This window comes from Sminthopsis crassicaudata, chromosome 1, assembly GCF_048593235.1.
Source record: "Sminthopsis crassicaudata isolate SCR6 chromosome 1, ASM4859323v1, whole genome shotgun sequence".
Lineage (NCBI taxonomy): Eukaryota > Metazoa > Chordata > Mammalia > Dasyuromorphia > Dasyuridae > Sminthopsis > Sminthopsis crassicaudata.
In genome coordinates, this window is record NC_133617.1 from 114,964,502 (window position 1) to 114,990,602 (window position 26,101).

General features: G+C 31.5%; 1 protein-coding gene across 5 annotated transcripts in view; it reads left to right on the plus strand.

Moving 5' to 3' along the window:
• The window catches only part of TAF2 (TATA-box binding protein associated factor 2), a 72,553-nt gene that overhangs the window by 30,224 nt on the left and 16,228 nt on the right, over nucleotides 1-26,101 (plus strand). For all 5 annotated transcript variants that reach the window (XM_074266548.1, XM_074266544.1, XM_074266546.1 and 2 more), the window contains exons 12-22: nucleotides 1,546-1,700; nucleotides 2,308-2,422; nucleotides 2,759-2,868; nucleotides 4,646-4,711; nucleotides 5,393-5,645; nucleotides 7,383-7,523; nucleotides 7,953-8,063; nucleotides 10,182-10,375; nucleotides 11,056-11,195; nucleotides 15,489-15,558; nucleotides 16,873-16,982. In XM_074266548.1, the coding sequence (XP_074122649.1) occupies nucleotides 1,546-1,700; nucleotides 2,308-2,422; nucleotides 2,759-2,868; nucleotides 4,646-4,711; nucleotides 5,393-5,645; nucleotides 7,383-7,523; nucleotides 7,953-8,063; nucleotides 10,182-10,375; nucleotides 11,056-11,195; nucleotides 15,489-15,558; nucleotides 16,873-16,982 (1,465 nt within the window). The remainder of the gene's footprint in view (nucleotides 1-1,545; nucleotides 1,701-2,307; nucleotides 2,423-2,758; nucleotides 2,869-4,645; nucleotides 4,712-5,392; nucleotides 5,646-7,382; nucleotides 7,524-7,952; nucleotides 8,064-10,181; nucleotides 10,376-11,055; nucleotides 11,196-15,488; nucleotides 15,559-16,872; nucleotides 16,983-26,101) is intronic.

Consider the following 26,101-nt stretch of genomic DNA (forward strand, 5'->3'; position numbering starts at 1 on the left):
GCAAAAATCTGCCTTTTTACTACTACTATCTTTACTCACAGTAGGAATGTTATGAAAATAAAATGGGAATACTTGTCAGAATGCTTTCAGCAGTAAAAATGTTGAAGAGATGCATGATTTTTATTCTATAAGTTTTGAGGCATTACATGGAATATTGATATGTCAGTAATGAGATAATGTTCTGACACATTTTTAATGCCTTCATGTAATTGTAAGAAAAAAACATTTTGGGGAGGGAGGGTCAACTTTTGTTGTTATGTTTTAGTCAGCATTTTATGTAAATTATGTAAATTTTATGTAAATATAATCAGAATCACAGAATTTCAGAGCAGGAGAGAATATTGAGTTAATCTTTCCTAAATATGTCAACAAAACACAGGAGTCTTTTCATGTGTAAAATGGGAATTTTACTATTTGTTTATTTCCATACAATTGTTGTGTGAGTTAAGCACATTAAAACTGTAAAGTGTCTTACATGTTTGAGCTTTTAAATCACCATATGATTTTGTTATATAATTATATAATCATCTAGAATGACCTCTGCTTTTTTTTTTTTTTTAACCTCTTGTCCTCCCTAACCCTCCCCCCTCCCCCCTTTCTATGTGCTTTCCTCATGCTTGGCCTTGCCCTTGGGACAAGATGAAATTCAAGTCTTTAAATTTAATGTGGCCATGAATCCTAATAACTATTTTCAATTTTGTCTTAAAGAATGGTCAGGGTATACAAATTTGCACACAATATAAGAAACAAACTTACGATGTTATTCATTATTAGGATTGGAAGAAGCCTTAGAAACAATTCATTTGTAAGCTAATATGATCTAGAAGAAAAATGAGGTCCAGAGACAGGAAAATATTTGTTTATAGGAATCATTGTTTTCTCAACTACCCTAATTTTTATGAAATATAAATAATGCTTATGTTTGTGAGATTTTTCCATACTCATTTTGTTCAATCCCTGAGCATGTGATTTTTCACCTCTGCTCTGATATCCTATAAAATAGATTTAGGTTTTATCCATTTAGACATTTTATATACATTCACATATATACATATATAAAAAAATTTCATATGTGTCACATGCTTCATTCATGATGGTACAAAATGATTTTTATTGTTTTCATAAGAATTATGTAAGGAAACAGTAAAGCCCTCTTATATTACTTTGTTGCTTTGCTATCTCCTTTGGTTCTAGATGTTACCCTGGTTCTTATAAGCTATGCCAGTAGAAAGCAAGCTGGGGGAGGTCCTGGAAAGGCTTCTTTTGCTGGGTCCCTAATGAATTGGTCCAAAGAACTTTCTCTTTGTTTTGGAATCTCATGAACATCTTCTCCAAAGGAAGATGAAGTTTTGAGTTAAGACTATGCTTAGTAATAATTTTCTAAGTTATAGATGAATTGAGATTTGTATTAGTGGGGAGGATGTAAGTGGAGTGGACAGACCCTTTGAAGTATTTAAAATGATATATGGTAAAGTGGGCATACGATTAAAAAAGTTCATTTTGTGTTATTTGAACCTTCTGATTGTAATACTTTTTATTTTACAGGTTTTTAACAAACTGCTGAGTTTGGCCAGTACAGCTTCATCTCAGAAGTTCCAGTCACACATGTGGAGTCAAATGTTGGTTTCCACTTCTGGGTTTTTAAAATCCATCTCCAACGTCTCTGGCAAAGACATCCAGCCTTTAATAAAGCAATGGGTGTATCCTTTTCAACAGTTACGGGTACTTTAAAAATGTGGGGGGAAATCTTTGACACTTTTTAAAAAGAAAGTTCTGAAATGAGTAAATACTAGGCAGTATTAGAGATTATCATGAATGTTAATAAATTTCTTTCATAGAATAAATTAGCATGTAATGATTTAAATTTTGCACCCAGCATGGGAATATAGTATTCTCTAATCAGTTAAGAAAATTTAAAAGAATTCAAGTAGCGTTGGGAGAGAAGTTCCACTAGAGGGATCTCTAGGACAACTTAGAAAAGTGTATAGTCTAGTACATTTTTAGATATTCATTTAGATAGATAGACTTAGTATGAGTTGGGTGGTATGTTGGAGAATTGTATTTTTTAGTATTGTTATTTCACGTCAGCATCATATTAATACTCTAGTATAATTTTTGTTCTTTCAAAATGTAAATTTCTTATTTATTCTTTGAAAATTCTTTTTTTAACCTGAGGCAGTCTTTTTGAGAAAAATTTAGAACATTTTGCCATCTGATATAAAAGTATGTTATGACAGAAGGATAAGGTGTTTATTTTTCTTTAGTTTATGGTCATTATCTGTGTTAGTTTTCCTATATAATTTACAGAGACCAGAGTGGGGTAGTAAAATTTTATGGAAGTTTTGCATTCAACAGAAAACGAAATGTTCTTGAATTAGAAATAAAGCAAGACTATACCTCTCCTGGAACTCAGAAATATGTGGTAAGAATTTTTCCCCTAAAGGTCTTTATAGGTCACTAGACATAAATTATATATTCTCTAGACATAAATTGTATATTCTGTTACATCCTAATACATGTGTCATTCTGGACAAGTCATTTGAGCTGATAAGTGCCCTAAGCAAATCTCCAACCTTTTTAGTGCAAGACAAAATTATTATACAAAATTTTCTCAATGGAAGGACCCTTACCCTAATGAAGTCAAAGACTGAATCTTTAAAAAAAAAAAAAGTCTTAATAAATATGTTTTGAGGCTTGATTTGTTCTTATTTATTTATTTTAGCAGAACTGTCATTGAACAATATATTTTCTTTTAAAGGGCCCTCTTAAAGTGACAGTGCAAGAGCTAGATGGATCATTTAATCATACACTACAAATTGAAGAAAACAGTCTTAAACATGATATACCTTGCCATTCTAAAAGCAGACGGTAGGTATTGAACATACATTTCTAGTGTTTAAATTTAAATTTTAGGGCTTAAAAAGTTTAAATACTTTTGCATAGATAGTATTTTTTAATAATGGAAATGGCCAAGTATAAACTACAATATATTCAATATAACATTATTATATTTCCTTTCTGTGTGCTACTTTCCAAACGACTGTGATTATTAAAATTATAATTAATATTTTTATAGAATAAGAAAATGGGGGAAAAGTGCTTTTTGATCAAGAAATTTAATTAATTTCAGACCTAGGACAGACAGGTCTTTAAGGAAGACAGATGTGATGGGATTCTGATTTTTTTATGCAAAATTAATTAAAATTAGAGTAAGAAAAGACTCACAATAAGACTAGAAAAATAGAATAAGACCCAGACTTGTGGACAGTAACATAAAATGTCTCTTTTTACCTATGGATTATAGAAAACTGCAAATCAGGAAGAAAATACGTACACAATAACTATAATAAATGGAAATGAAAAGAATAATGAAAAACAAGTAAATGCAATATAATTATAATAACCAAGTATGGCCCTAGACCCTTGAGAAAATGTACCTTAGTTAATTACAGAGATGGGGGACTAATCACCATATCAGTTAAGTTGGACAGCATTCTTGTGTCTTCTTGTAAGAAGCAAGTAATATATTGCTTGGTTTTTCTGACCTAATTTCTTTTTTATTTTTATTAATCTTTATTACAAGAGACGACACCCTAAGAGAAATTAGCATGATGAAAAAACATAAAACATTAATGAAAACTAATAATTTTTCAAAGTCCCCACAACTTCTTCCAAATGACCCTTCTTCTCTCTGTCCTGCAGCCATTGACTTAATGCCTGAAAACTCTCAAACACATGACTTAGTTTTTACTTAGGATCATAGGGTCATAACTTTAGCCTGGAAGGGACACATCCAAGGTCTCTTGATCCAGCTGCCTTCATTTTACTGTGGAGGAAACTTAGACCCTAGGAAAGTCAAGAGACTTACCCAAGCTCATGTAAGTAGGACGGTTCTGGGACTGAAAAAAAGTCCACCCCTTCTCTATATTTTATATGCTTTAACCTTTGATTTCCACTTTTGATATAATACACTTGTTTGCATAATGACATTTTGTTGCATTTTTGTTTCAGTGTTGCTCACTTAGATTGAGAAATAGACAAAGACTATAAAATTGATAATTAAAAAAATAGACAAAGACTATAAAATTGATAATTAAAAGGTTTTTAGCCTTAGCTGGGGTCATATTTAATTATCAATAGTTTATTTGGAGGTTTGAAGTTCAGGGAAAGGAAAGGAAAATTACCACATCTTACTTCTCATAGTCCTTTTGTCAATATTTTCCTTAATTTAAAGATGAGAAACATGCAGGACAAATAGAAAAGTAGGTAGGAAATTAGAATTATTAATGTCATCTAACTGAGCTAAATCTCTGAATTAGAACAGAAGTTTTTTTCAGATTTTTCTGCTTTTGAATTTAGCACTGATTTCTTTCAAACTATTATTTGTAGTCAAATGTTAAAAGGCATTTTAATACCTACTTTCAGGAGATAACTTGTTGGCATTATGCACCATGTGTTAATAAATGTGTGATGCTTGCTGTACGGAAGCCCTATCTAGAACATAATGCTGTTGCATCAACTATGTAAATTTAGTGTTTCAGCGGGAGAAGTTAGTTGTATACATAGATACAAAATGATTGATCAAATAGTTGATCAAAAATAGTTCAGCAGCTTAACCTTTAACTTTTTTCTTTTTCCAATATAGAAACAAAAAGAAAAAAATTCCATTGATGAATGGTGAAGAAGTTGACATGGATCTTTCTGCAATGGAGTAAGTTAACATTTTGAAGCAAAAGATATATCTATATCCATCCATATATTCCATGTACCTACCATGTAATGATCTCCTGAATTGTAACAGCAACTATTTAACTTCTCTTTATTGTTTTATTTTATATTAATTGATTTAGGTTCTTTTTCTTTGTCTAATTAGTCTTTTTTATATTTTAAAAAGCAGCTATGGTTGCATATTAAAATTTATAAGTTAAAAATAATTTTGATGCCGGATGTGATTTGTATGATAGCTAAGCTAGTTATTTAAACAAAATAGAATTTTTCACTTCATAGCCACTGGTTTATATCTGGAAAGATGGTAAAAGTTGACAGCCACATTCAGCTACCTGGTTGTATGAAGAGTGTAGGCTCAATCTTTTTTGTACATAACACAGAACTAACTAATAACAATTGATCCCTCTTTTCAGTTTCAGTTTAGAAGTGAAGGCCTGAAGAGGTTTGGAGATGGAAGGACTCTTTTATATAAATGATAAAATGGTTTAGTGTGCTTCCAATTCCATCGATGTGGGATATGCTTAAAATGTGTATACATGACAAACTCAGAATTCTGAATTTGTCTAAAGTACCATTGTTAAAGGGGAATTCTAGTTAATATATTATTTTGATTTTCTAACTTTATCAGATTTTAAAATGTTTTTATTTCGATATTTTTATTTAGTGCTGATTCTCCTTTGCTATGGATAAGAATAGACCCAGATATGTCAGTTTTGAGAAAGGTTGAATTTGAGCAGTCTGATTTCATGTGGCAATATCAGCTTCGCTATGAAAGAGATGTAGTTGCACAGGAGGAATCCATTTTAGCTTTGGAAAAATTTCCCACTCCAGCATCAAGACTTGCACTGACAGATATACTAGAACAAGAACAATGTTTCTACCGAGTGAGAATGCTGGCTTGCTTTTGTCTTGCAAAGGTAAGATTTTTGTAACAGAAATAAAATAAGAATTTTGATTTATTTTCAGCTTTTTTGTAGTAATTTTAAAATTTTCTTGATACACCTTTTTTGCCAAATACTTTTAATATAATTGATTTGAAAATAGTATCATGATTTTAGTTTGGAAAAAAAAGGAATAACAGACAACTTTTTAAGTTGTCAAAATTGAAATGTGAAACTTTGAAACAAGAAGAGATTTTTACATATATTATTTGTTTTAAAGACCTAAAACAGTTTTTTTCTTTTTAATGTAGAGAGGTAAATGTATCCTAGGTGGGGATTTCCTTGGCTTTTTCAGTGTCATATTTTCCCATTAGAGGGTTAAAATCTATCACCATTCATATTTAAAATACTATGATAACTATAATTTCACTTTCTTTTGGGTATACTAATAAATTATAATCTGTTCAAAAGATGTTAGAATAAGCATTTTTGTTTAGATGTGTAAAAATTGAAAGAAAAAATTTAAAAACTATGGACAAACATTTTTGAAAACTTTTTGCAGTTATATTTTTTCTAATAGAAGGAATCTGTTACTTTGTTTAAAATATCTTGCACTAAGATCCAAGTACCTTTTTTTGGCCTATTATTGCATTAGAGTTGTGTACACAACAGATTGTTTTATTCTTTTTCTACATAGTTAATGAGAAATGCATCAATTTAAGTAATTATTCAGTATCTACAACATATAATTTATTGTGCTTGACACAGGTACAGATACAATGATTAAATAAGATATAGTCCCTGCTTTTCATAGTCTCTGATCTAACAGATTTATCTCTTGTCCTGGCCCTCCTCTTGACTCTAGACTTGCATTTACAACTACCTATTGGATACATTGTGCTATCCTACTTTTTCTGTGATGCAATATGTTCTAAATTGAATTCCTTATTTTATACACAGAATTTGTTATTCTTTCTTACTTTCGTGTTTTAGCTAATGTCACTATCATTTTCCTATGCCAAGAACCTGTTAGTTATCTCTGATCCCATTCCCCTTATACCTGATTAGTTAATTCTTTATACAAAGTATCTTTTGAATTTTTGTCATTCTTTTCATTTCTAGGAAGACTATCCTGGTATTGGCCCTTCTAATTCTTTACCTGAATTATTGTGGTAGTTTTCTAATCCTTTCTAATTCTTCACAATCATCACTGGTTAATCTTGATTAATTCCTGTCTTCACAACACTCCCAACACCCTCAAAACCTTAACTGTCCACATGAATAAAGTATAGATTTTTTTAGCTTAACATTTATGATTCTCTGTAATCTCCCTGCCTTTCTAGCCTTTTGTTACTCCATATATATATCACTCAGATGCTTTTTGTCATTATCCCCTCCTTTACTCAACTCTCACAAAGAGGTAGCCCTTATTCTTGCCAAGGCACACTGCTCTATATATACAAGGGATGTTGTTAGTAAATTTAGAACATAAGAATTATAGATATTTGCTCTAGTAATTTGATTTGGTTGAATACATGGTTTTGTTTAAAACAGTACTTAATAATAAAAATTGATAAATAGAAATAATTATTAAGTATAAAAGGAATTATTTCTGCAGTCTCCAACATAGTTTTATTTGACATGTTATAAATTGATATTTAAAACTGATGTGTTGATAGTATTTTCACTTTGAAAAAGACAGCCTTTAATTTAGCTCCAAATATATTTGCAGACATGCTAACAGTACACTTTTGTTCCTTTCTAATTATGCAGATTGCAAATTCCATGGTGAGTACATGGACAGGACCTCCTGCCATGAAATCACTCTTCACAAGAATGTTTTGTTGTAAGACTTGTCCAAACATTGTAAAAACAAACAACTTCATGAGTTTCCAAAGCTACTTTTTACAAAAGGTATTTTCCAATTTATTTTTGAAAAATGTTTCAAATTGATTTCTTTGTAACTCATTTTAGATTACAGGCTATTCTAATGACATATTTAGTATTCCATGATCTTTACCTTTATTCCATTTCTTCTAAATATATCTCCTAATGGTTTAGATGACTACTATCTTTGGCTAATATTTAATCTTCTACAGAAATGGTTTTCTGGTTTCACTCAGTTCAGCAAGTAACATGAAATAGAAACCAGCAAATCAAAGATTTATTCATCTAGCTTTCTACAGTTTTCTTTTCTCATATATTAGTATACTTCAGGTTAGGTTCTGAGAAATCTTAGAATTTTCTGACTTAAATTTTTGTATCATCATTGGAATAAGTAAGCAGTTTTGTTTTGTTTGACTCTGTGATTAAGTAAATATTGTTTCTTTTCTTTTCCTAAAGACTATGCCAGTTGCTATGGCTCTGTTGAGAGATGTCCATAATCTATGTCCTAAAGAAGTCCTAACATTTATCTTAGACCTAATCAAATATAATGATAATAGGAAAAATAAGGTAAGATATTACTCATAAATATTCCCTGTGATATATTACTTTTAAGTAGTATTAACTGGCTTGACTTAAAAAATATTTTCTAAGCACACAGTTTATGATACAAATATATATATATATATAAACTAATTTGTGTAAATAGTTTTGAGTATAAGTAATTGATGAAGTCTAATTTAATTTTTTAAAGTTAAAATTTAGAGTTCAAATTATTATTCAATATTATTTTAAATATACGTTTAAATCATATCAATTTTGAAATGTGATTTGCAGTCATGTTATAGAATTTCATTGCTTTTGTATCAATATATTTCTTTTGATTTATTTCTTCTAGTTTTAATTCAGATTTTGAATGAAAGTTGCCTTGATTCCTCATTTTTAAAAAGGACAATTGTTTTTAAGAATCTTGGTGTTTTGGGGTTTTTTAAAACCTTGTTTAAAAATTAAAATTGTCTCTCAAACCAGTGAAAAAGAGTATTAGGATCTTCTGTTAATAATTTGGGCATACTATTCTTTTGATAAAACTTCAAAACTAGGATGCCCTCAATATTTAGTTTATTAATTCAGTAAAGTCATTAACTATAAGGTTCAGTTCTTTGGACAGTTTGGTTGAAAAATCTATTTTGGGAAAACACAGTGAGAACAATTTCACAGGGCCTCCTCTTTGGATCTTACAGAAATGTGCCTGAGTTTAAAAAAAAAATGATAACTTGTGGTAAGGAGAGGGTTCATTAAGAAAAGCATTTCTTCTAAGATCAGGTCAGTGATAGTTCTACTGATCAACCCACAGTTGGAATATTATGTAATTAGTTTCTTTTGGGGAAGGACATTGGGAAGAAATAATATCTATATGAGTCTGAAGTATGCAGAAGTCAAACAGGATCTAGATGGGTCTTGAGTCTTGATATATAGTAATCAGTTGAAGGGAATGAGCAAGTAAGAAGAGTAGATAATCAGGAAATCATAATAGTTGTCTTCAAATGTATGAAAAGTCTAGCCTGTGAAAGAAGGATTAGATTTATTCTATATAATTTTGCAGGGCTGAACCCAGGACCTATGAGTAGAACTTGCTGAGAGGCAAGCTTAGCCTTACCATCAGGAAATAATTCCCATCAAATAAGGTGATTCAAAAGTAGAATGCCTTACCTTTCCTTTAAAAGATTTTTTTTTTTTTCACCAGAAATGTAGTTTTACAGATTTCTTTATTTAGAAGCAGCTAAGTAGGACAGTGGATAAAAGTGCTGGTTCTGGAATTAGGAAGACTTGAGTTCAAATGCAGATATCTTCTTTGTGATCTTCAGCAAGTCAGTTAACTATTGTTGACTTAATTTCTTTATCTATAAAGTGGAAATAACAAATATACCTATCTCAGAGTTGCTGTGGGGAACTAATGAGATCATAACTGTAAAGTTCCTAATTTGTGGTTACTTGTATAATATTAGTACTGGAAAAGCTCAATAGCATTGATCATAGTGCAGATTCTGGGCAAGCATGCCATCATGAAATTGTTGTGCCATACTGACGAACTTCTCTGGGCAACCAAATTTCAACATAATTTTCCATAAGCCCTCATGACTGACAGGGTCAAAGGCCTTGATTTTAGGATCAATTATATGACATGGGAAACACTGGCATAGGACCCCTCAGCATGATGTGCCCTCATTAGAGTAGGTGTTGTACTCTATGAGCAAAGCAGAATTAGTTAGAAGAAATGTGAGATGCGCAAAGTTAGAGAATCCATCCCAAATGTTCACCTGGATTATTTTTGTGCAACTTGTGCAGAGCATTTCGGGCTCATACTGTCTGATCAACCAGTCAAATACACTGTAACTTGACTCTAACCTAGTGATGGCATTTTGGTCATTTTCTTTCTTTCTTTTTTTTTTTTTTTCCCTGAGGCTGGGGTTAAGTGACTTGCCCAGGGTCACATAGCTAGGAAGTGTTAAGTGTCTGAGATCAGATTTGAACTCGAGGCCTCTTCAATTCAAGGCTGCCCCTTGGTCATTTTCAAGAGTGAAGGATAACAGTCAGCCAACCAGTGTTCATACTATTTAAATGCTTATTTTGGCCTTTTTTTCTTCTTTCCCCTCTTGGTCTTTTTTTTTTTTTTTTTTTTTGGCTTAGTTTTCAGATAATTATTATCGTGCAGAAATGATTGATGCTCTTGCCAACTCAGTAACACCTGCAGTCAGTGTAAATAATGAAGTTCGAACATTAGATAACCTAAATCCAGATGTTCGACTTATTCTTGAAGAAATCACTAGATTCCTAAATATGGAAAAGCTTCTGCCCAGTTACAGACATACCATAACAGTCAGGTAATATTAAATTCTTATTATACTACAAACATTCCTTTATGCCATTGGAAATGTCATTTATTTTAGTCTTGATATATTTTATTTCACAAGAAAAAATATTTAATGCAGCATAGAAAAATAAGCTTTTAGAAAAGTTATCTAGAGACAGTAGTTTAACTGAAGCTTTACATAAGAAAGTATATTGTAAGTGAATTCTAGCATAAAATTAAAGCACATGTTTTAACATATTTGTCATAAAATAACATATGATCCAAGTGACTGTATTAAAAGATTAAGATTTTGAGATGTTGTGAAAGCTTATACTATTTTATAATACATGAAATTATAGTTTTGCCTGTGTTTTTTAATTCTAAAGAAAATTTTAACTATAAATATTATTGGGACAAAATATGAAGTTAAATCAAATTTTATATTAAAGAAATTTTGTTGTTCAAAATTGCTATCTTGGTAACCTAATTAGAATATATTATTTTACATGTAAGTTTAAATCATATCAATTTTTAAGTGTGACTTGCAGTCATGTTATAGAATTTTTATTGCTTTATAAGGTAGCAACTTCTAGACAACTTTTGCGTTTGCTAAGGATAATTAAAACTATTTTTAAACAAATGATTCTTGATTGGAATAATTTTTACCTAGCTTAAGGTTCTTTGAAGATTACTAATGGTTTTTCCTCCTAGCTGTCTGAGAGCCATTCGGGTACTGCAAAAGAATGGGCATGTGCCAAGTGATCCTGCTCTCTTTAAATCTTATGCTGAGTATGGTCACTTTGTAGACATTCGGATAGCAGCTTTGGAAGCAGTTGTTGATTACACCAAAGGTAATGTTTTTGTTTTTGTTTTTTTTTACTTTATGTTCACTATATTCAAGAAAGAAGATAGCATCCAGCTTCATATAGTTGGATCTTTTTTCATTGGCTATAAGATGGTTATTTAATAATTTTTAAATATAAAGATACTATTTTAGAGAACTGGTGAAATTCTTTACAGAAACTTTTTAAAGATTAAATGTTTATTCTATTCTTGAATCTTTATACTCATTACAAAAAAAATTATAGATAGCTTTGAGCTTTCCAAGAAATTAATATGTTGATACCATTAGTCTGATTCTTAATTATATTCTTTCGAAAGTTCTATAGTCTGAAAAGTGTACATATTCCCAATTTCTTCATTGTACTTGTGGATTATTAGTCTTTTTTCTCCAAGTAAAATAAGTTTTTTCTTTGCTTAACTATCAAACTACTTCTTATGACATTTTCTGAGGCACTAGAAACAAAATAAACCTAATTCATTGTAAGAATGTTTAATTCATCTAAAGGAAGTCCAAACTAGAAGCCTTGAAAAAGGTGGTTGTTGGCTTTTAAATGATGAGTTTGCTAAGTAAACTATTTTCATCATCATCATCATCACTGTTTTCATGAGAATAAAAAGTAAGCTTGGGAGTAGAGGGTAGGTAAATATGTCATTGTAGCTTATTAATTTTTGCCAAGAATCATTGAAGTCTATTTAATAGTATTCTTAGATTTTGACATCTTGGAAGACAAAAATGACCTATGCATTTCTGAACATATAAAATTTGAGAATTTGAACTTTTGTAATTTGAGGTACCTGTTTTGCCAAACAAACATTCCTGTTACCTATTACATTTACCAGAAGTCTGGGCAATTGGAAGCACTTGTTAAAACTCATAAAAGATGCTCTGTGTCAAAGACCAGACTTGTCTGTGGTCCCCAAAGTGATATCTAGTTACCATGTAAAATTTTAGGAATAAGCTAAATGGTTGGAACAATGACACTGCAAGGCAGATGTCCAAAGAATCCTAAAATATAATATTTCAAAGAAAAGCAGCATTAGGAAGTGAAAGAGATTTTTGTTTTTATGGAGCAGCAGTATTCCTCTTCATTAGTTATCTGATACTATTTATAAAGATAGATTATTAATTGGAAGGTCCATTTCATAAATAGTGATCATTTTGTTAAAGTCTATGTAAATCACAGTACTAAGAAAATTGGAAAAGAAAAGACATTTCAAATTATAGTAAAGGACTTTTAAAAATTCCACTTATCTGGATATCTTCAACATAAAGAGGATCCAACTCACTTCCAGTTGATCAATGATGGACAGAAACAACTACACCCAGAGAAGGAACACTGGGAAGTGAATGTAAATTGTTAGCACTACTGTCTATCTACCCAGGTTACTTATACCTTCGGAAGCTAATAATTAATGTGCAACAAGAAAATGGAATTTATACACATATATTGTATCTAGGTTATATTGTAACACATGTAAAATGTATGGGATTACCTGTCATGGGGGGAGGGAGTGGAGGGAGGGGGAGGATAATTTGGAAAAATGAATACAAGGGATAATATTATTTTTTAAAAAATTCCACTTATCATAACTTCACATTTAAAAAGTTATTTTTCTTTCATAAAATACATAAACTACTTAGTTGGCTACACTCTTCAGATGAACTCTGAGGTGCTTAAATGCAACTTGCACTCCAATTGAGAATTAAAATACAAGTTTGATAGTAATTTTTAAGTAAATTATTTTGGTGCCCCTACACTGACTCCCTTAACTGTGATATATTTTGTCTCTACATATCCTGTTTTACTCTGCTTTTATTTGAAAAAAAAATCAGAAGTGGAATATAATATTTAAAAGAACAATAATGAGACAGGAATTAAAGACAGGAATCTTTAAAAAATATCTATAAATTCATTAAATCAAATTAATATGGTTAAATTGATTGATTTAAATCAATACTATCTTTCATTCAGATACTGAGAGTTTAAAAAAATTTTAAAGTAGGTTTCATCCTAAAAGTGATAGGATACAAAAGTTATCAATTAAGGCAAAACTTCAAGTCAATATTGACCTGCACACATCATCTGTTTTATATATTTCATTTTGGGTTTTCCATAATCTGGGCTAAAGAATGCGTTCCAGTCATTTCTAGTTCCTGTTAGTTTCTTTACTGCTTGTTTCATGGCAACAATGTTCCAAGTGCAATAGTAATGTATTTTATTCTTGATATGTTCTTGAAGAGCAAAAAATTTTCATCAAAATGGGAAATATCAAAAGCCAATTTATTCTTGATTTTCGGTGTAATTCCAGGGAGGTAAAACATCTACATAATAAGCTTATAATTAATTATGATAATCATAATAACTAGTATTTGTATAATGCTTACTATATGTTAGGCCCATTCTAAGCACTTTACAATCCTTCATTTAACAAATGAGGGAATAAAGGCCAAAGTGGCATACATACCTGAGGCCATATAGTTGTTACTAGCCAGACCTAGGCTTTGAACCTAAGACTTCTTACTCCAAATCCAATGTTTTTTTTCCACTGGATCATTACCTCACCAGTGAGGAAATACATTTCTGAAAAGGAAAAAAATTACATTAAAAAAAATGACAAGTAGAAGTTATAATTGAAATGCTAAACAGAAACAAAGTGAATAATTACAGTAATGTGAATTAGGTTTGCTCAGCATGATTTAATAACTGCCTATTAAGTAAAATAATTAAATAATTTCTAAAGTTAAAAAAGAAAGGAACCCAGTTGAAAAGAAAAAATAAAGGTTACCATAATCCTTATTATTTGAGGAACAGAATTGATGAGTGTTTGAGGTATAGTTAAGGCACAGACTCCCTTCTTTTTAAACTAATAGAGAGGTACCAGAGTACACCAAAAATCTGTGATCAATTTCTTGGATGGAGGTAAAGATTGCATAATTATAAAATTTGCAGATGATGCAAAATTAAAAAAAAAATTGTTAGTATATCAACGACAGTTAGGATCCCAAAAGATACTATAGCATGCATTATGCTAGACTGTACATACCATGGCAAGCCTGTTGTATTTCTTCCTTATTTGATGGAAGTAGTGTGCCAGTTTAACATCTCATTTTAGAAAATTAACTTGGAGATTAGTCAGAATTGAGTATTATGTATGGTGAATTTATGGCATTTTCAGTTAAGTAAACAAGCATTTATTGAACACCTGTTATGTACTATGCACTCTGTTAGCTGCTGGAGATTACAAAACAAAAATGAAGATAATTTTTGCCCTCAGAGCTTGTAGTTTCCTGGGTGATTTGAAGGTATTGGGGAGATTTAGCCTAGAAAGAGGGATCATCATCTATTTGAAGGGTTTTTATATGGAAAAGACCAGAATAGAAGTGGGGTTTTTTTGACCTCAAAGGGCAGAAGTGGGAACAATGGCTGGAAATTTGTGAGTTAGGTTTATTTCAGGGGGAATTTTTTTTAATAGTGAAAACTCTCTAAAATTGGATTAGGCAACTAATTAATTAGTGATAATTAGTCTTTTCATCTTGGAGGGTCTTTAAGCAGGTTTTTTTTTTTTTTTTTTTAAATTATTTCCAAACTGGTAGATTGTGTGGTTTTATGAAAAACAACCTACAAAATCTTGATAGACTTGTTGAAAGTAATCATGAAATATAAAAGGTTTATTACATTTTCAATTCTGAAAGATTAGTGGAGATTTTCCAGTTAATTTCTTAAATTCACATTTTAACATTAGCAAATACTTATCAAGGGCCTTTTTTTCCTAGATACAAAATGAGGGAGGAAATACCAAAACACTTTGAATGAGTTTAACAGTTATTTGTATGCAAGTTTACTTAATCCTCTTAACAGATTCTCTAACCAAAAAACCATTAGTGAGAAACTTAGAGTAGAGAAGATAAATGTAATTCAGGATACATTTGGAAAGGGTGAAAATAAAAGTACAAAGTTTTATGGCAGCTCAGGGAAAGGAGAGTTTAATTCTTTTTTTGTTTGTTTGTTTGTTTTAGGTTGGGGTTAAGTGACTTGCCCAGGGTCACCCAGCTAGGAAATGTTAAGTGTCTGAGATCAGATTTGAACTCGGGTCCTCCTGAATTCAGGGCTGGTGGTCTGTCCACTGGGCCACCTAGCTGCCCCTTTTTTCTCTTTTTTTTTCTTTTTTTTTTTTTTTTTTTGAGTTTAATTCTCCAATTAAGAAAGGAGATAATTCATAGGTAGGCCTTGGCAGGAATTTGTTCATTAAATCATAACTCGATACTAATTATTGTCATTTTTTTTTTGGTTTGTTTACAGTGGATAGAAGTTATGAAGAATTACAGTGGTTGCTTAACATGATTCAAAATGATCCTGTACCATATGTAAGGTTAGTTTATATTTGTTACTTGTGATATTTTGTATTTATAACATTTTAATTGAATTAGAATCATTTTAGACAATTTAAAAATAAGCCATTTTATAATTTTGAAAATTAAGAAATTATTATATGATTATATACTTGTCTACTTTTACTCTTTGTATTTAAGCAAATAATTTCTAAAAAAGTCATTTGGGAATATATTGGAAGCTAATATTATAAAGTAGTTCATTACTTTATAAGTTGAAATATAACTTTTTTTGCAGAGAAGTTGATTTGATAAAGAAAATTCAGTTTGCTATATCATAAATAGTCTATAATTTGCTATTATTGTTCTTTTTAAAGCAGACTAAAATGTTCTTCTAAAGTTAGAGGCAGTGTTGCATAGTAGAGTACCAATCTTGGAGTTCAGGAAATATTACCTCTACCCTTCACTCAGTCTATATGACTGAGGGGGCCACTTAACCTCTCAGTGCTCTCAGATGAAGACTTTGTGTTAGAGCCAGACTCTGTGTGCTTGTGAAGAGCCTGTCATGCATAGCCTTTGTATGGTCTTGGTCTGTTTCCATGATTCTTCATTCTGTGACACATACAATTCAAAAGTTGTTATTTTTTTCCATGCCGATTATTTTTCAAATGGTTATAATGAGCATTGCATGACCAATAAGTTGATCAAGTGATCTCATGAAATGATGTTTCTTGTTGCCTTTGAACAGAGGAAAACCAATTCCTTTATTTGCTTTTATAAAGAGAGTCTTTGAGTCCTTTCAAATATTCTAAGGATCATTCATTTATAAGTTCCTTTTGTTTTCTGGTTTCATTTATGCCAAAAATATCAATGTTTGATATGAATCTTTCACTCTAATAGTATGTTAATTTGTTAATTGGACAATTTAGAATACAAATAGATAATTTAATTTTCATGGATGGTCTAAGAACTATTATTCTTAGCACACTTTACCCTCTTTTTCTGTCACTACCACTATCTCTGAAGAAGTAGAAAAGGGTATAGGACTTAGAACCACCTTGTATTTTTCTTTGTTTCATGGGTTGCCATGCCTATAGAATTTATTAACTAGTATTTAGCCTTTTGGTAAAGAATCTTACCACACTTAGCTTCTTGGAAAAAGCAGTGTGTTATCCAGATCATATGAGAAACTTTCTAAAATTGTGAAATCTGTTAGATCTTATAATTACACTGTGATACCATACTTTGGGAACTTCAGCTCATTTACATGGCATAGTTGAAATAAGATTTTTGTGGAGGTCTAGAAAAAGTTGATATCTTCTTTAAAGAATATTTTGTTTTCATTTTATCTTCAGGCACAAGATTTTAAATATGCTCACCAGGAATCCACCATTCACCAAGAACATGGATTCTCCCTTATGCAATGAAGCACTGGTAGACCAACTTTGGAAACTTATGAATTCAGGTGAGAGTAAATAGTTCTTATTTTTAACACTATTATTTTATGTCTGTTGTTAATACTTTTTTGGGACTGTTTAGAATTTATAGGTGATATCCATAGATTTTTAAGAGCTGAAGAAATTTAGGGTTTACTTTTTTTTCTTCCAAAATATTCTTAATTCTTGGTCAGTATGTTTATTTGAAAAGATCTAATGAATTGGAAATAGACAAGTCTTAATCTTTCTTCTAGTTCTTTTTGCAAGTCAGTGAACATCTTTAATTTTCTCATCTGCAAAGTGTATTTATTAGTACTTCTTTTCACAGAATTGAAAATAAAATAATGTGTGTGAAAGAGTTGGGAAGGAGAAGTTTTATACAAATGCAACATATTACTGGTTGTTAAAGTTTTGGATTATATATTTGGAATTAGAAGTTGATTCAAATGATTAAAATTAGACTTAGGTTATTAGGTATGTGTGGTCGGGTGGGAAAAAACTTACATTAGGAGAGCAACTCAATTATTAGATTTTTGGTAAGTCATTGAAACTTTCTCTTGTGGAGCTTATGTTTAGAAGTATTTTATATCTATAAAATGTCTGTATTATATTGTTAATATTATAACAAGAACACAGTATAGTATGATATGAATAAGGTACACCTGGTAGAGAAATCATGGTCAGTTCTGTATGAAGAGTACTGAACTTGGAAGTCACAAGACCCAAGTTCAAATTTTGGTAGCCATTTAGTATTAGCGTGACATTGGGCAGGTCATTTTGCCTCTTTAGGCTCCACTTTCCATAGCTGGAAAATGAAGGGTTGGATTAAATAAAACTCTGAGATCCTTCAGATAGATCTTTGCCCTTAAGAAAGGGAAAAATTTTCCTATGCAAAGATTTCAGAATATTTTGGACATTGAAAGTTTGTTTACATAGCAGTGTATAAATAATATTTGAGCATCTTGCCCTCTGCTCTGCCATGTCCTACCTTCTTCTCACATGCAACAACTTCACACCAGACAAGAAAAGAGACCATAACTCCCATTAAAGTTCCTAACTCTCATATCTAGCTGGTTCTAGAACTATGCCTCAAATATTATTTAGCCACTTACATTGAAACAAGAGCCTGCACTGCATTTTGCCATCCCCCCTTACTTTTTTACCTCTTTCTCTTTCTCTGGGAATAGTGATCAAATCAATACTGTCATTAAAAAGCATGCCAATTTGCTGTCATATTTATTCACTCACAAGCTCTCTGACTTCTCAAAAAAGTCCCTTCTTTGTTCCTCATTCTTTTATTTATGTCAGCTCTTACTAGAATATAATCTATTTGAGAATATGGGCTATCTCACTTTTATATTTGTATCTTTAACACCAAGGACAGTGCCTGGTATAGAGTATGTACTTAAATTATTTTTCATTCATCTGTACATTGAAAAATAGAGCATAGTGTATCGCCATAAGGCTGGAGCAGTATACTTATTTTGCAAAAAGGATAAATGAAAATGTGACCTATTTAGTTCAGTTTTCAGAACCATGTCCTTAATTCTTAATTTCATCTTGAATTAATAACAGATTCTCTTATTCATATATCTGTCAAATAGACATCATGTTGTTCATTCGTTTCAGTTGGAACTAGCTCTTTTATGACCCCATTTAGCGTTTTCTTATCAAAGATGCTGGACATTTTTTTTGAAATTTATTTATTTTTTATTTATTTTGTTTTTTATTAATTTTTATAATTATAACATTTTCTTAGACAGTACATGTGCATAGGTAATTTTTTTTTTTTACAACATTATTCCTTGTATTCCCTTCTGTTCCGAGTTTTTCCCCTTCTTTCCTCCATCCCCTCCCCTAGATGGCAGGCATTCCCATACATATTAAATATCTTATAGTATATCCCAGATACAATATATATATGTGTAGAACCGAATTTTGTTGTTGTTGTTGTTGTTGTTGTTGTTGTTGTTGTTGTTGTTGTTGTTGTTGTTGTTGTTGCAAAGGAAGGATTGCATTCGCAAGGTAAAAATAATCTGGGAAGAGAAACAAAACAAAACAAAACAATGCTCACAGTTTACACTCATTTCCCAGTGTTCCTTTTCTGGGTGTAGCTGATTCTGTCCATCATTGATCAATTGGAATTGGATTAACTCTTCTCTATGTTGAAGATATCCACTTCCATCAGAATATATCCTCATACAGTATTGTTGTTGAAGTGTATAATGATCTTCTGGTTCTGCTCGTTTCACTCAGCATCAGTTGATGTAAGTCTCTCCAAGCCTCCCTGTATTCCTCCTGTTGGTCATTTCTTACAGAACAATAATATTCCATAACATTCATAAGTTTGTCATTCTCTAGCTCATTTTATGTATGGGAAAACTGAGCCAGAAAGTGTTAAGTGACTTGCCCAGACTTACACAGCTAGTAGTGTCTGAGACTGAGGATTTAAACTTAACGAGATCTTCCTGACTCCTGGCCTAACACAAGCTACTGTGCCACTTAGCTACCTTGAAGTAGGTATAACTGCTTATAAGAAGAATTTAAAGAAATTACTAGGATAAGGTATCTTTTTGTGTATCCCATGTAATCACTTATCCTTTAAAGATAGAAGGTGTTTTGTCCCTTCTTTTGATGAATGAATACCAGTCTGTTTATGATCTTCTGAGGAAAAATATCAATACTAATCTATATAATCTTCTGATGAAAGGTATATTCAACATGTGCTTGGTACATGTAATTCTTTTATTTTGCTTTTTGACATTTAAATGTAATTTACTTGGGGAGGAGGGAAGAATAGATTTGGAACTCAGGATTTAAAATGTTTAAAATTGTTTTAGCATATAATTGGGGAAAATAAAATATTATTAAAAATAAGTTAATACAATTTTTTCTGATTACATAATGCATCCTTTTGAAGGCATATTAAATTTTTTGTTATTGTTTAGTAAGTTTTGTTATGCTAAATACTCAGATTTCTCTATCTCTCTTCCACACAAACATATACACACCAGCTGTATCGGGTTCATTGGATTCATCAAATATGCAATGCCAAATTTTATATATATATATATATATATATATATATATATATAAATTTTTTTTTTTTTTTCATTTGAAGCAATTGGGGTTAACTGACTTGCCCAAGGTCAAACAGCTAGGAAGTGTTATGTGTCTGAGACCAGATCTGAACTCAGGTCCTCCTGACTTCATGGCTGGTGCTCTATCCACTAGGCCACCTAGCTACCCCCTAAATTATATTCTTTTTTTTTTTTTTTTTTTTTTTTTAAATTTTTTTTTTTTTTAAATTATATTCTTAAAAGAAATTTATTTACTAGGCCCTTAAAAACTAAATCTTAAAGCTCGCTATATGAGTTTGTTCTTTTCCCATTATATTTATTTTATAATCCCTTCATATTATCCTCTACTCCTATATTCCGTCGATCTTTTTGACAAAGTATTAACCATTCTCTATGCCAAGACCTCTTCTCTAAATATGCCCTTGATCCCTACAGATTCTAACCTCCTCAATCATCCCCTACTCTTTGTGCCATCTGTATTGCTCTCAGATACAGGTTTTCTATTCTTGAAAAACCTTTATCAACAATCTCTTTGTTGGTGAAATGAGACTTATCCCATTTCATGGTGTTTTCATTATCCTCATCCTTCTCAATCTATCTCTTGCATTTAACACTGTTGAGCACTCTCTCTTTCTAGATATTCTGTGTTTTTGCTAAACTTCTCTTCCCTAGTTTTCTTCCTCATCTTCTTTGCTCCTTCCTGATCTCTTTTCTACCTCAGTGTCCATGTCCTGTTCCTTAGCCAGAGGAAGAAAATAAACATTTATTAAACACTTACTCTGTGTAAGACATTGTCCTAAATACTTTCCAGGCATTATCTTATTTGATCTTCCCAACAACCCAGAGTTGTTCTGTAGAAACTGAAAAAACTGAAGCAGACAGTGGTTGTGATTTGCTCAGTGTCATACAGCTAGCTAGTAAGTGTTGAGAACAGTTTGATCTGTTTTCCTTTCTCCAGAATCACTACTCTACTATTCTACCTAGCTTCTTTCCAGACCTTCTCCTTTTATATCATCACTTCCTCTGATTATCTCTCTATCTGGATCCCTCCTCCATCTACATATTTAGCTCTATTATTTACTCTGAGCTTTACTCCTGATTCACCATTTGCCTATTGGCCATTTCAAAGATGACTTAGAGACATTTTTAACTCAACACATTCAAATCTGACCTCATGCTCTTTCCACCAAAGCCTGCTCTTTTCCAAATTTCCCTATATGTGTCAAAGCCACCATCATCATTCTAGTCTCCCAGGTTCAAAACTTTGGCATTATCTTGGATTCCTTAAATTTCTCTTATCTGTAAATCTTGCTATTTTCTCCCTTCATAAACATCTCAAATCTGGCTTTTTTTTCTTCTCTTTCAGATTCCTTGTTTGTTCAGGTCCTAATTTCTCGCCTTTATAACTTTCTAGCTGGTCTCTGTTCCTCAGGTTCCCCGCTGTGGTCCATCTTCCACACTACTGCCAATCATGTGATTGCTATACTCAAATCTGGTGACTTCCTGTTGCTTCTAGTATAAAATGTAAAATGCCTTTGTTTAGCTTTTAGAAACATACATAGAAGAATTATATGAGCACAGCTACAAAATGCTTCACACAAATAAAAACTTTTATCCAATTGGGAAGTATTCTTTGCTTATGAATGTACTGAGCCAATATGATAGGAGAAACAATATTACCTAAATTCATTTAATTATTCAGTGCCATGCTAATCAGTCTTCCAAAGAATTACTTCCTAAAGCTGGAAAAAATTATCACAAACTTTATTTGGGGGAATGGGCTTAGAAGTATCAAATATCAAACTATACAGTAAAGCACAGTTTGGTACTGGATTGGAAATAAAAAAGTTTATCAGTGGAATATATTAGGCAAACAATCTATAGCAGCAAGTAGTAAAACTATTGTTTGATAAAAACCAAAGATCCAGCTGTTGTAGGAAAAACTCCCTATTTAACAAAAGCTGTTGGGAAAACTGGAAAATAATCTGAAAGAAACTAGCTCATCATCTCACATTGTATGTAAAGATAAGGTCAAAATAGGTACGTGATTTAGACATAAAATATGATATCATAAGCAAATGGATAGAACATGAAGGAAATTGGCTGTCAGAGTTCTTGGTAATAAGAGAGAGAGTTTCACAGGAAGTAAGATGGATAATTGTTATTATATAAATTAAAGTGTTTGCACAAAAAAACAAGTGCAATTAAAATAGAAGGCCAAGAAAAGAAATTTATAGTTTTATCTGATGAAAGTTTCATTTCTAAAATATGTAGGAAACTTGAGTCATATTTATAAGAAAAAGATAATTTTCCCAGTGGATTACTGGTACAAGTATATGAATAGGCTTTTTTGAGAGGAAAAAAATCTGAGCTCTCAATTGTCACATAACAAATGCTCCCCAAATACTCACTAAATATTAGAAAACTATCCATTGAAACAACCCTATCATATTAGTTAAGATGATACAAAAAGAAAAGGATCGTTGCTGCTGTGCGAAAGTACTGTGAGAAACGGTTGGAATTGTAGACTAGTTTAATGACTCTAAAAAGTAATTTGTAATAGCATTCAAAAAGCTTTTAAACTTTGTGTGTATCCTTTGACTTGGCAATAACATGGAGATCTATATTATACCCCAAAGAAATTTAAAAAAAAAAAAAAAAAAAAAAAAAGGAAAATGACTTAAATGTACAAAAGTACAGTAGCTTTTTTCATGGTGATAAGGAATTGAAAGCTAAGAGGATGCTCATCTATTCAGGATTGGGTGAACAAATTGTGGAATATGAATGCAATGAAATATTGTGCTATAAGAAGTGAAGAAGGGAATGGTTACAGAAAAACTGATGTGGAAAGTGAATGAGTAGAATCAGGAGAACAATTTATACAACAACAACAACAACCTTGTGAAAATAAGACCCCACAATGACCAACTGCAATTTCAAAGGACTTACAATGAAATATGCTATCCAATTGCAGATAGAAAGTTGATGAACTCTTAAGTACAAACTGAAGCATATTTTTTCTTTCTTTTTCTGGGGGACTGAGAGAAGATGTTTGTCATGACTAGGACAGGAATTTGTTTTGAATCACTATGAATTTTTGTAATGGATTTTGTTTTTCTTGCCTTTTCAACTAGTGGGATTTCAGGGAAGGAGGAAATTTAAGGACTGAAAATAAAATAAAAATCAAATTAAAAATAATTATAACTAGTTTGAAAAGGAAAATAAACATTAATAAAATAATAAATAATGAAAAACTAATAATAAAGCCCTATATATCCTGGTCTCAACTTGTTTTTCCAGCCTCATTGAACATTACTTCTTCTACATTTTGTAATTCAGTCAAACTGACCTTTTTTTTCTATTTTTCACATAATGCCTTCAAATACATTTCCTCCTTATTTGACACTTTTAAGGTTTCAATAGCTATTTCCTTCTTTCCTTGTTTTATGTTTAACTGTTTTGTATGCATTTATATTTATTGACTTTAAACTACACTATATATATTTGCTCATGTTCTTGTTGCCAATCTGCAAGATTATTTAATGCTCGTATCCATTGGTACATTATACAATATCTAGAACACAGTAATTACATAATAATTATTGATTGATTGAAATAAATTAAAATCTCATTCTTTTGATGTAATAGATGTATCTTTACTTACTTTTCATTATAAAGGTAATTTTATCCTTTATTCTCAAGCTGTATTTTAAAAACATTTGGCACATTCCTACTAGGATGACATATAAACACTTATGAAATAATTCAGGACATTGAAGGCTCACTGTTCTATTTACATAATTATTTGGTTTTTTTTTTAAAGTTTATAGCTACACTCTAGGGGTTAAAATAAGTGACTTTTGATTCATTTTGGTCAGATTTGACAGATGGTCAGTATCAGGAAATAAACAAGTTTTAATGTTAACATTAAAAAGTTTCAGAGCTCTTCATTTCTTAAGAATAGAATATAATAGACTCATGCCATTTCATTCTTTGGAAAGCTGTGACAATAGGTATACCTCTTGTTCATGTTGACATTTAGTTTAAAAAAGTGACATGGTCACTATTTAAAGCCAATTGGTGATATTTGTTTGATTCATCTCCCTAAAGATTTCAGAGACTATTGGTAATCATAGGAATTCTGAGTTTCCACAACGATGTCCTAAAAACAGACAATTTTCTTCTTTATAGAAATTTATCTTACTCTCAATAATCTTACTCAACAGGAAAGGAAAAGAGTATATTTGTAGAAAATCAGTCTGTTCATTAAACTCTCTCTCTCTCTTTTTTTTTTTTTTGCTTCAGGAGAATAATACCAATTAGATGTTAATTGGTTTACATGTTACAATATTTTTCCTGAGGGGGTGAAAAAAGTAGTGTGAGAGAATAGTGGGTATGTTTTTTTTTTCCCTTTCGTTTGTGTAAAAATGTATTTTGCCATTTCCATTAGTTCATGTGCCTGACAAAATTATAGAGACTTTTCCTCCTTTGACTTTTGAGGCAATACTTTGTTTCTGATTCTCTTTCTGTAACTACTTTTTAAGTTTACCTTGCTTGATTATCATTCTTTTGTGTCCTCATCTCCCAATTTTTTGGCCCTTATAATTTCCCTCTTTACTTTATTTCTTATGCTCGTCTTAGGATCTTTCTTAGATTTAGTGAACATTTCTCAACTTTTACATCAATATATCCAGAAATATTGTTTTTTAACTGAGAAACTTGCCAATTTATTAACAACCAGAATAAAGGTCTTCAAATATAAAGAAAAAGAAAGTCAGATAATACAAGACTGATGTACCAACCATAAACTAGAGTGAATGGAGTAATGTGTTGTATAGAGCAAAAATACCCAGGATAATGCGCCACTCAACATGACATACCCTATAAAACTGAACCTAAATTTCAATTAAAAAAAAAAAAAAAAAGGCATCTGAATCATTCTTCCAAAGAAAACCAGAATTGAACAGACCAGGTCATAAAACAGGTAGATGAGTACTGGGTAGAGTGCTAGTGTCAAAAAAACCTGGATTCAAATCCAGTCCCAGGCATTTCACAGTTGTGTGGCACTTAGCATGCCACTTTAACTGTTTGCTTTATTTTCACTTTTGTAAAGTAGGGTTTATAATAATATCTACATCCGAGGATTGTTGTGAGGATCATATGAAACTTTATGCAAAGCATTTTGCAAATTTTAAAGTGATGCATAAATGCTAGCTATCATTGTTTGCTTTGCAAAAACCCCAGAAAATGGAAATATGAGATAAATAAACAAATAGAACTACCAAGGAAGCCATAGATAATTTTAGTGTTCTGGTTGGTTTTCTGGAGGTCTCTGGACCAGCCTTTGTTTCAGCTGAGTAATTACCAGGTATTAAATGAGAATAGCCAGGTATTAAAGTTCCAATTCTTTATTATCTCCTTCACAATCTGATTTCCTTGCCTGGGGCCTGGGCCAGCTTTCTTGAGGTCCTCTGGAATGTGTCTTTGTTTCTGTGGGGGAGGCAGGAGGACCACCACCACCATCTCCATCTTGAAGTCTGTCTCAGTCTGAGGGCTTGTGCTCCAGCCCTGTCTTCTCCCAGTCTGTCTCCAAGCCCCCTCAGAGTCTGACCCTGGCCCTTGTGAGTCTGTCTCTGGTTCAGACAGGCCTTGGCCTCAGTGGAGAAATGAAGGAGGACAGGCCTGTCACCATGGTGGTGTGAGATGGAATAAATGAATTTGGCTGAGTTTGTCCCAACTTATATACTCTATTATAATTACATCATCGTAGATTGGAATCTTATAGAATAGGTGTCAATCTGATAGAACTATATTAAGTATTTAAGTACATGTACTGAACTAGACAACTGTTAATCACCATGCTAAACTAGTAACCATTGTATTATCAATTCCACTGAGTTAGCACCTTGTAAGAATCCTTGTTTCAAGTACAGAGTTCTGGCCCATTACAGATAATAAGCTAAATTATCCCAAGAAAAAGGAAAGAAGAAAACTATTAAGAGACATCTATGGGGTTAACAGTAGCAGAGGGATCAAGAGATTTCTGAAAGCATTCAAGGATGAAAGCA